Below are 10864 nucleotides of genomic sequence, written 5' to 3'. Positions count from 1 at the left end.
AAATGTGATTCTATGTGGTATAGGAAATTTGGAGAATCCTGTGCAAACCATGGGTTCTCTGGTGGGGGTAGTTTGGAGGTTCTGCCCACATCCCCCAAAAAGCTTTAGGCCGCACCTGTCCATGAACATTCAGACGGGATTAAAATCACTGCTGCTGGTACCAGCAGGAGTTGCCTGTTCCGACCATTGGATGCTGCGCTTGTTCCCGAAACCTGCCCAACACCAGCCTTTCAACTCCACCTGCCAGCGACACCGTCGCATTTAGGATATTTTCATCCACAATTTTATGCCACATATCCGCTTGTTTGCATGGCCGCTGATGGGCTGCGGGACAGAATGGGGATTGTCGTCGGTATCATCCCGCAGCCCAGACCTGCTTACCCGGGGCTTTCTGGCCTCAGTACATTAGCTAGCGAACAGACATTTTTTCTGACCAGAAGCCCTTGGAATGCTTCTGCTGCTAAATGATGGTAAAGGATTTCATGAACAACAAACATGAGGTTTCCCTCGGCTTGACTGTAACGATGAGAAAGGCAGTGCTGCGGCGGATCGACAGGGTTTCCAAAAACTACGACCAGGATATGATCCACAGGGCGTCTGCTGGTGTCTGTCAGCTCCAAGAAACGATGAGTTTACAGATGCTTAGGCAGAATACTACTGCCTGCGGCTTATAAAATCAAGATTGGAAATCCGAGTTGACATCAGACCCACCAGTAAACCCTATGTGAACAGTGATGAACCCACATCCTGTACTGTCACTGGGACTGGGGATCTACTGGCACGAGCTTCTGTGGAAAACACGGAGACATGACATGCACAAGAAAAAAGAGGAAACGCAGCTTTGGCTTCTTTAAAGCCTTTGTCTTATAAAAGGATTCCGCAGCAGGCTTTCCCAAATACCTTTTACAAATACTTGGACCATTGACACAGTCGGGTGCTGCTGTGTTTCTTATTAACCAATTGTTTCCGGTCACTCATTTTTCAGTGGGAACAGCCAGGTGGATCGCTGTAGTCCGTATTTCATGTAGACTGCAACAGACGGCCTGCATGCCATAGTCTGGAGGACAAGCAGCCCACAGCAGGTAAGCAGCATAACGCGGCTACCATTTTGTATTGCCTACAGAACGTCATGCTGATTGCCTCTGCATTCCTCGATGTCATTTATCCTAGCGTATAAGCATAGGCCCAGACTATCCCAGCTCACAGGGACTTGTGCCTTTTGTCTGCCTCGGCCTCTACAGGGTGATCATCTAATGAGGGGCCGCATTATGTAGAGCAGACCTTTAATATTCGATGCATCACAGCAGCATAGAGTGGTCATTGTGACGTTTTGTCGTGTTGATGATAAATAGTACAGGATTTCAACCAGCTCTAGGGCCTTGCTCAGCACTGGGACAGGCATGTGATTTAATATCATTTGGTGCAATGTTCCCCTTAGAGAACATAACGCCATCTCTTGAAGGAGTACAGGCTATGTTGTATGTGATTTTAAGCTATCCGGGTTCTGTAATGCTGGACTGCAGCAGCTGGTGGCTCTCCAGTCCTCATCAGACCCATATGATCCATGTGAGGAGGCCTAATGCTGGGCCCCGCTGTCAGAGACAGACTCTGTGTACATCTCATCCAGTGAGCTTTGTTGCCTCCTCCCACCGACATCAAGCCAGAGGTACTGGGCTGCTGTTGCTACCCAGTTCCTGACTGTGACTCTGCCCTCCACTGCCAACCAACTTCGAGCCTCGCAAAGCCCCTCCTTCAAGGCACACAGCCTCTCTGAAAAGTGACCAGATAAAAAGTTGGTGTAATTGATATAATACATTTCCTCTTGATTTGCTAAACATCTTTGTTGTTCATCACACTCTGTTTTCCATTCATCATTCAGTGTTTTCACTTGTCCTTTTAAAGGAGTGCAAATGAAATGTCCTCAGAGACTCTCCCTCATCTTCAAAAACAGATGATATAATACTACTCTTGGACTGTATGGACAAATGTCAACATAATGATTAATTCAATTATTAATTCAGACATTAATTGTCCATTCAGAGGTTTCTAGCTTGACAAGGCAACACCTACATTCACCCTTGTTTTGGAGCTTTTAACCACATCTTCATGAACTTATTAAATCTGTTCAATTGTCACTGACCTGTAGATGTTCAACCTTTCAATTAATTTGAGCACTATTAAGTCAATATTACAAGAGAATAGGGTATAATGATGAGAAATAAAGCTTGGTTTATACTTGACTCAACGGGTTAATGGCAGTGCCAATGTAGATAACTACAGCAGAAATCTTTATTAACAGTTCAGCATCTGATTTCACCGCATAGAACACACCACCACAACACAGGATGGATGTATTGTACTCAATCAGGCCATATTTTGCTTCATTTATATTCCACACAGAAAATGTATTTACATTTGTTTATTTCCTTCATGATACAGAGCGACAATGAGCTATGCACAAACTTAAAGAACTGGAGTTACATCCAGTAACCTCTGTTTCCACTTGTCTAAAATAAAGAGACTACTGCCATGCAGTTGCTGTGCTTACATTATTTCATTCACTCTGATATGGAGAGCAATGGTCGCAGCTATCAAACGCTTTGTAGTGGAGATGTGTTTGTTAGATGTGCGTTAGTAAGAAGCAGCAGATAACTAAGTCAACCAACTTCATCTTATCTTTAGGCTTGGGCGGTACACGTTTTTAGAAATCTTGCTGGTGTGATTTTCAGTATTGTCAAAAACATATGCCCATTTTTCTATTCACCTGACGCAGACAATTTTTGAACATGATGTATTGCAGTGCCCAACACACAGCAGCAGAGGTCAGTCATGATACAGGCAACGGTAGAACAGGCAGCCAAGCTGAGAAAGATGGTCAGAGCCAGTGGACTCTTAAAAAAATAAAATTTCCCTCCCCTTGTTTGGGAATATTTTGCGTCCAAATCCAGTGATACAGGTGAGCCAGCCAACACAGATGAAGCTCTGTGCACTGTTTAATACAAGAGAAAGCTTGTAACACATCAAACCATTTTTGTCCAGGGTTGCCTGCAATTACCTCTGCATCTGTGCTTCAATTGCTGTATCTGAACGAATATCCAGCACAACAGGAAACACAGTCACCCTGCAACACTCCTAACTAAAGCCAGACACAGTGCATATGCTTGCTTTCTTGGCACAAAACCAAGGTGATTTGTCTATTACAGCTACTACTAAACCAAAGGATGATCCATTACTTTTTGGATTGTTTATATTTGTAAGCCAAGTATTTAATTAGTTTTTTATTTGTATAGGCCGATTTTTCTGTCTTGTTCAGCGAAAAACAATTTCAAGTAATACCTTATTGATGGACAAGCAAAATTGAAAATAAAATGAATTTATTACAACAGAAACTTAGCCAACGGAAGAATTATTTGGAGGTAGAAATGATTGGCGGTCCAATAATTTTGTGCTGTAAACAGTTTTTAACTTTATTCACAGTGCTACAACATATAATACAATACATATGACATATACAAAATATTGGTCCGAAGCATTTAATCCCAGCAAGACCTGGTCATGCAATTGGTATTAGTCAGATTGTAATGTCATACATGTGAGACAATGACTTTCAAAATTATTTATTATTTTAAAGTTAATTTTTTTTGTTTTGTTTTTTGTTGTTGTTATTGCCCTGTGCAAACTTGGCATGGGAGGCCCTGATCTCTGACATGCACAAACTACAGTACAACATGCAACCATTCTAGTTCAAGTTCAATTGTGAAGCAAAATTTCATAAAAATTAATTTCTCTGGACCCAATGGTCAGAACAGCACCTTGCATGGTAGCTCGCTGCCAATCAGTGTGTGGAGTATGTGTGTGAATGAGAGAAAGCAGTTTGGATAAGAGTGTTATATAAGTGCAACCGTTTACCATTTACAGGCTCCGAAGCCTCAAAATGTAGTTACATTTTTGTGGATGCTCACATCAGCTGCTATGTAGACTATGGAGTAGACACTGCAGCTACGTATTTCCCCCAAGAGTTGGTGGAGACCAAACCAGAGCTTAGAGGAGATAAAATATTGGACTTGCATGCATCAGGTGGACACAAACATGACATCAAATGATTTATAATGTTGCTTTATGTCTGCTGAATGGGGAAATAGGCAGCTGTTTGCCATTTCAACTTCAAAAGGCCGTGATATGTCAATGAGTGTGTGTTGTTCAGCTTTTACAGGTGTGTTGGACACAAGTGGGGGGAAAATACTCATAAGTGCAGCTTTAAAAATAGGTTGGGGGTGTAATTGGGTTTTTACAACACTTATATGACAATTGTTTAAAACAGAGAAACCAGATCAGAGCACACAATTAGTAACTGAAGGATTGGAGTTTAATGCAGCTATTAATTAATTTAAAAACATTTTTTACAGTACCAGGCTGTCTTATGGAAAACCAACGAGTGTGGCTTGAATGGTTGTGGTTGCTCTCGACTCAGGTTGGCACAAGTATCCCCTTTACTGACAAAATACTGCAAGAAGCCCCTAAGGGGCTTTTTAGGGGGCAGAAGCTGTGGTTGATCTAAATTTAAGTTAGGTTCCTCCAGTTGAAATGCAGGTAAAGCTCTGGAGTTTTTAAAAAGGTTTATGGAAAGGTTGATGCGGTTGTATTGGGCAATACATTTTATGCAGTAGTTCATTCACACAAGAAGCAGAACAAGCTGTGGCAAGCAAAAAAAAAAGTTTTCAGTGCATCTGCAGTAATATGCCCCTCATGGCTGAGATTTTGACTTGTCATAGCTGTGAAAAAAGGAGTACTGTTTATTTTACAGTCCCTACACAGCATGTGTTCCTGTGGAATAAATTCACCAAGCACTTAGAACACCTGCTACACTTGCAATTATCCAATCAACCAATCATGTCGCAGCAGTGCAATGCATAAAGTCCTTCAGATACAGGTCAAGAGCTTCAGTTAATTTTCACATCAAACATCAGAATGGGGAAAAACATGATCTGAGTGCCTTTGACTGTGGCATGATTGTTGGGGCCAGAGACGCTGATTTGAGTATCTCTGAAACTGCTGATCTCCTGAAGTGGATGGGCTAAAAAAGGAGAAGACCACGTCAGGTTCCACTTCTGTTTCCAACATCTTGTGGAATCCATCCCTCAAAGAATTGAGGCTGCTTTGAGAGCAAAGGGAGGCCCTACTGAGTATTAGTATGGTGTTCCTAATAAAGTGGTGGCTGAGTGTAGATAGGTTATACTTTGAAGATTTTTTTCTGACAGTTTATGATCAGCAGTTGGATTTAATAGAAGCTTTTTTTAATGTAAAATCACAAGTACTGTCTACGATTAGACATACCTGTGGATTATCTGCTTTGGTTTCACACCAAAAACAAAATGCTCTAGACAACGTTTTCAGGTAGTCTTGGAAAGGTTTTATGCTCTGCACCAGAATTAGATTAACAGCTTTCACAGTAGACTAAAGAGTTAGCTTGAACCAAAAATCAAAGTCCAACTAGAGCTAAGGAAGCCATTTCTTTAAACAGCAGGACATCTTAAAGTTCACAATAACAGTTTAGTGTTTCATTTTTGACCTGGTATGGTACTACCTGGATGACTGAAATGACCCTCCACAGAGACCCATCCAAACTCCTAATTCTTTTTCTTTCTGATTATTTCAGGCTCTGGGGAGGATCAGGAAGTGAGACGACACAATACACCACCAAAGGGGCCCTGCTCGAAATGGGGCAATGTGGATTAAGGTGGTCTTGTTCCTTGTGAATTGCAAAAAAGAAGCAACCACGAGGACGAAGGAACAATTAGCAGACGGAGGAGGTGGTGGGGGAGTGGTGGCTTTGGTGATTGAAGAACAGGTGGAATGGGTGGGGGGGCATTCAGGATGGCAAATGGAAACGAGAGCGGCGAAGGGCCTGCTGGGCCCATGGCGGCAGTGGTGGCTACTGCAGGAGGTATGGTAGCAGAGAGTCCATCCTCGGCTGTCAGTACCTATATCAAACTGGTGCTATTGGGGCTGATCATCTGCATTAGCCTTGTGGGCAACCTGGTGGTGTCTCTGCTTGTACTGCGGGACCGGGCCCTGCATAAGGCACCTTATTACTTCCTGCTGGACCTGTGCCTGGCAGACACCATTCGCTCAGCCATCTGCTTCCCCTTTGTACTAGTGTCTATAAAGAACGGCTCAGCCTGGACTTACAGTGTGCTGAGCTGCAAGGTAGTGGCCTTCATGGCAGTGCTCTTCTGCTTCCATGCCGCCTTCATGCTGTTCTGCATCAGCGTAACACGCTACATGGCAATTGCGCACCACCGCTTTTACTCAAAGCGTATGACATTCTGGACATGTGTGGCAGTGGTGTGCATGGTTTGGACGCTGTCTGTGGCGATGGCATTCCCACCTGTCTTTGACGTGGGCACCTACAAATTCATTCGAGAGGAGGACCAGTGCATCTTTGAGCATCGCTACTTCAAGGCTAATGATACACTAGGCTTCATGTTAATGCTGGCTGTACTCATTCTAGCCACACATGTTGTCTACATGAAGTTACTCCTCTTTGAATACAAGCACCGCAAAATGAAGCCAGTCCAGATGGTGCCAGCCATCAGTCAGAACTGGACCTTCCATGGGCCGGGGGCTACTGGCCAAGCAGCAGCCAACTGGATTGCAGGCTTTGGCAGGGGCCCCATGCCACCCACTTTACTGGGAATCCGGCAGAACTTGCACAACCAGAACCGGCGTCTGTTGGGCATGGAGGAGTTCAAAGCAGAGAAGCAGCTTGGCAGGATGTTCTATGTGATCACCCTGCTGTTCCTGGTGCTCTGGTCTCCCTATATAGTAGCATGTTATTGGAGGGTGTTTGTCAAGGCTTGCACAATACCACACCGGTACCTCTCCACCACTGTGTGGATGAGTTTCGCTCAAGCCGGGGTCAACCCTATTGTTTGTTTCTTCCTTAACAAAGACTTGAAGAAAGGGCTCCTTTCCCATCTACCAGCCTGCTGCAGGACTAAACCTCATCTGCCACGAGAGCCTTATTGCATCATGTAAGCAGAGATGATGATCTAAACATGGAGAAAAACCAAGGGTCAACCAACAGATTTGTTGTGGGAGTGTTTGCTGAAGTTATTGTTGTGTTTGATTCGATGCAAGCTAATTTTAAGCAGTGGCTGCACACTAGTGAGTGTAGTGGTAAAAACACTGGAATGGTGAGCATGTATTTCCATCTACCAATCCCTTTTCACTCAAAACAAAAGCATAAATGGAGTCAGATATTGACTTTTGATACCAAGAAAAATACTTTAACAGCAAAACATGCAAATAATAATGCAGCCTTGTGGAAACCAAGCCAGACAAATAGCCACCGACAAATTACATAAGCTGCTTCATAAAGAATGTGAAAAGGATGTTTTTAGTTGTTTTGGAGACATAAATAATCCTAAAAGAGAAAAAAAAGCAACTTTTCTAGTCTAAAACTAAATTTTCCTAACATGCTGGATTAGCCAGATATTGTTCTTTATATAGTGACAATAGAGAAACAAGAGGAAATGAGGTAGGGAGATGCAACAAAGATTCCTGGCCAGATCTGACAGATGAATTTTAGATCTTGACAACATTACTTAAAAAAATATAATTAAGAGGATCTGTGAGCTTAATGTTTTAATTTTTGGACACAACTCTCTATCCAAAGACAGTCTCATTTTGTTCACTTATTTACCCATGTGGAGAAACAAAGGTTAAGTTTTTATAATCAGTTATCTCAATTTACAATATCAGTTACATAAGTTGGGAATCAGTTGAAATTATAAAACACATTATGTCACATTCTGGGTATAAAAATCAAATCTGTTAAGTCTTCAGAAAATGGGGGGAAATGTGAACTTGGTGGAGGAAACAAAGGCAGCCTCGAAAATTCTGGGGACTCAGGCACTAGTTAGATGGTTTAAACTGATTTTAGGTTTGTAATGATATATAAGTGCTCCTATGAATGCCCTTCAATGAACGAGGAACATATTACTTTTTCTTTTGTCTGAAGCAAGTACATCAGTGGCAGGAACTCCCAAGAAGTGCTGCACACCAGCTTCTATGACTATGATGATGTATCTTTATTTTTTTTAATTATTATTTTATTATCTATTATTAACTTATTCATACAACAAAAATACCCAATAAATTGTGGGCTGTACTAAACATTGTTTTAAATGCTGATGCTACTGAGCCTTTAGTCTTTGCTTTTCCTAAATTTCAGTTATGTGATGCACCCATCAGATGATTCCTGTCTGAAATCTCTTACTCACCACAGAGTAACCAACGACATGTTCATTCATACAACTGAGTGATTGAGGGAATGATTTCTGACAGTCCAGCAGCAATCAAATCTTGATTGCAATCCAAACTGTTTATTATTAAAACTGTCTGTTGGAAATCAGAGAAAAAAGAGCTGCACAAGACTGAGGAGGAGAAATGTGATGATAGATTAATAAGCCAAAGCAAAACAGACACTGCAAAGTAAATGTAAGTTTTGGAAGAAAGAATGTGGCATGACATAACAGACATGAGAAAGTCTACATGATTTTCTGTTGCCAGTCCTCTTAGCAAATTTTCATTGTGTGTCAATGAAAAAAACTTCCATCTGTGCAAGTGATGGAACCCTAAAACATTTTGTTGTCCTTGTTCGACTGCAATAAGGAATTCTTTTCAGGCTTGGAATAAACCTATACACAAAACCTAATTTGTATAGGAATTTTCCCTAAGGGACAAACCATGAGTTACATCTGTAAAACAATTTTTACTGGAGAGAAATGAAGAAAATCTTTTCTGGAGGGACTACATAACAGGGCGCTGATAACTGTATCTAGGTCTTCAATCACTTGTTCAGGGACAGTTTCTTTCAAAGCCACATTTGTATCATGTGAAAAACGGTATATATCAAGTGAAATGTGAAATACACAACCAAAGCACAGGCCAGACTGTCTCCCCTACCACAGACAGGAGTGTTTTTCATTCACATTAATTTCCTGTCAACTCTGAGTTTAGCCATCAGGATGTTTTTGATATTTCAACAGCTCCACAGGGGCTTAATCACATACCTTGGTTTTACTGCTGTAAAAGGAGCTTCATACATTTGTAGCAGCCACCTGTTGGGGGTTGATATAAAAGCCCGTATCTGTCCATTTCAGGAATTTTGAGATCAAAATGATGAGATACTAAATTAAAATCAACTTTTCTAAGCCATCAAAAGTAAGAGACAAAGTCAAAAATTCACCTTGCTATGTTAGACTGATTAGAAATTAAGGCAAAATTATGAGATAAATCAAAACTTTAATTAATCATTGTAAAGCTGTGAGGTGAACAGCACAACTACGCTGTTTAACTCACAAAATGGAGCAGTGCTGGAACTAGCTCGCAAGATTACAAGATAAATCTGGAGTGAATATACTTCATATTTAGATCATACAGTAGAGCTTAGGTGAAATTAGATTTAAATCATCGTTATTTCACGTACTGAAGGGATGAGGATGTACATTTACTGCTTTGTTTTTGTACAAATCTAGATAAATCAATTAATTCTTTCTTGTTTCTCTCTGAAAAGGATTTGTAACTTGAAATGGAGTGTAGGTGGAAGTAAAGGACAGGGCACAGAAATTGTAATTTGTCAGTGAATGTCTGAAAACATGATACAGTCCCTAAGATTGAGGGGAAATGGTGTGTTTTATGGTTTGATGTGCCCCTTTGTCTCTGTCATGGCATATCTGACACAACCAATAACACAATGCCACAGAGAATCGCTAATCTTATTTTTATTTTCAGAATTATGGCCTTACTCCATAAAAATGTCAAACCAATGCAACAAAGAGTAGAGAAATGTGTCTCCTCTTTATGCGCTGAAGTCGTTCAAAAAAGAAGAAACAGAACACTGTGTACACTAGTGACATTTAGAAGACTTGTTGCTTTTCCCATCAAACCCTGGGGGGACTGTGGTCAAGGACAGCTGATGGGGAAAAAATGAACATTCACAGTAGTAGAAATGACTTTTCTATTGCAGTTTGATGATCTGTGTGAACCCCGCTCTGGATTTTTGTGGAACTATTTTTCTCAGCTGTTTTCCTCTCTGATATCATCCTGGGGAATGAAAGAAAAATGACTGGTCTTTCCATTTTCATTTCTGAGACAAAGCCAGAGAAAAGTGTGGATTCACAGTTGATGCTTGAGAGGCCTGACAGTGCTTTTTTTTAGTTGCCTCAGGCAAATTATCTTTTGTAAATTTACTGTGACCTCTGTACTATTTAGTATGTATTATATTGACAGCAAACTAACTTTGAAATGCAAGAGTTCCTGATCATTGTATTTTTACTGTGACTGTGTGCGTGCGTGCGTGCGTGTGTTGCTATTGGCAGGTATAAAGGTGTGTTTGTGTAAGATAATGGTTTCATGGATGACACAGGAAAGCAAGAGGGAAAATACTGAACAGATACCTATTGCATTTTGAAGATATCATTCCTGCAAATGCTTCCTCAGTATTTCTCATGTTGACCCTTTTTCTGATACAAAGATCTGAATGTGTTTTCAAACCAATGAAGTTTACTATAAGTCCCTTTTTTTTTAAAAACAAATTAGATTATTATTACTTGGAGTGGATTTGTCTGTACATATTTAGGGACAAAAAAGCTTGAGATAAAGCATCCAGACAGGCCAAATATGACTGCATACACTCGCGTCTTTCTGAATCTTTCATTGAAGAATTAATACATAAAAAATTATGTCAAGCTACAGTTTTCATGATGATAAATAACCAAAATTGTACAAACAAAGCACTTGACAGTTTCACTTTGACATCCAATCAGCAGGATAAAACCAAATTATTCAGCTTGAATCA

The 10864-nt window shown here is 40.8% G+C and overlaps 1 protein-coding gene across 3 annotated transcripts in view; it reads left to right on the top strand.

Annotated features, from left to right (window-relative positions):
• Positions 1–207: 207 nt before the first annotated feature.
• gpr173 (G protein-coupled receptor 173) overlaps positions 208–10864 on the top strand; it is a 12163-nt gene continuing 1506 nt past the window's right edge. The window contains exons 1-2 of one of the 3 annotated variants that reach the window (XM_040153703.1): positions 208–1082; positions 5657–10864. The exon at positions 5657–10864 is cut by the window's right edge and continues 1506 nt beyond it. In XM_040153703.1, the coding sequence (XP_040009637.1) occupies positions 5854–7038 (1185 nt within the window). In that variant the 5' untranslated portion in view covers positions 208–1082; positions 5657–5853 and the 3' untranslated portion in view covers positions 7039–10864. Of the gene's footprint in view, positions 1083–4989; positions 5100–5656 lie in introns of those variants that run through there. The other 2 variants (XM_040153705.1, XM_040153704.1) reach the window with 2 other exon arrangements.

This window comes from Xiphias gladius, chromosome 18 (assembly GCF_016859285.1).
Source record: "Xiphias gladius isolate SHS-SW01 ecotype Sanya breed wild chromosome 18, ASM1685928v1, whole genome shotgun sequence".
NCBI classification, from domain to species: Eukaryota; Metazoa; Chordata; class Actinopteri; order Istiophoriformes; family Xiphiidae; genus Xiphias; species Xiphias gladius.
The sequence above is the reverse complement of the archived record's forward strand: the minus strand, read 5'-3'. Positions and strand labels throughout refer to the sequence as shown.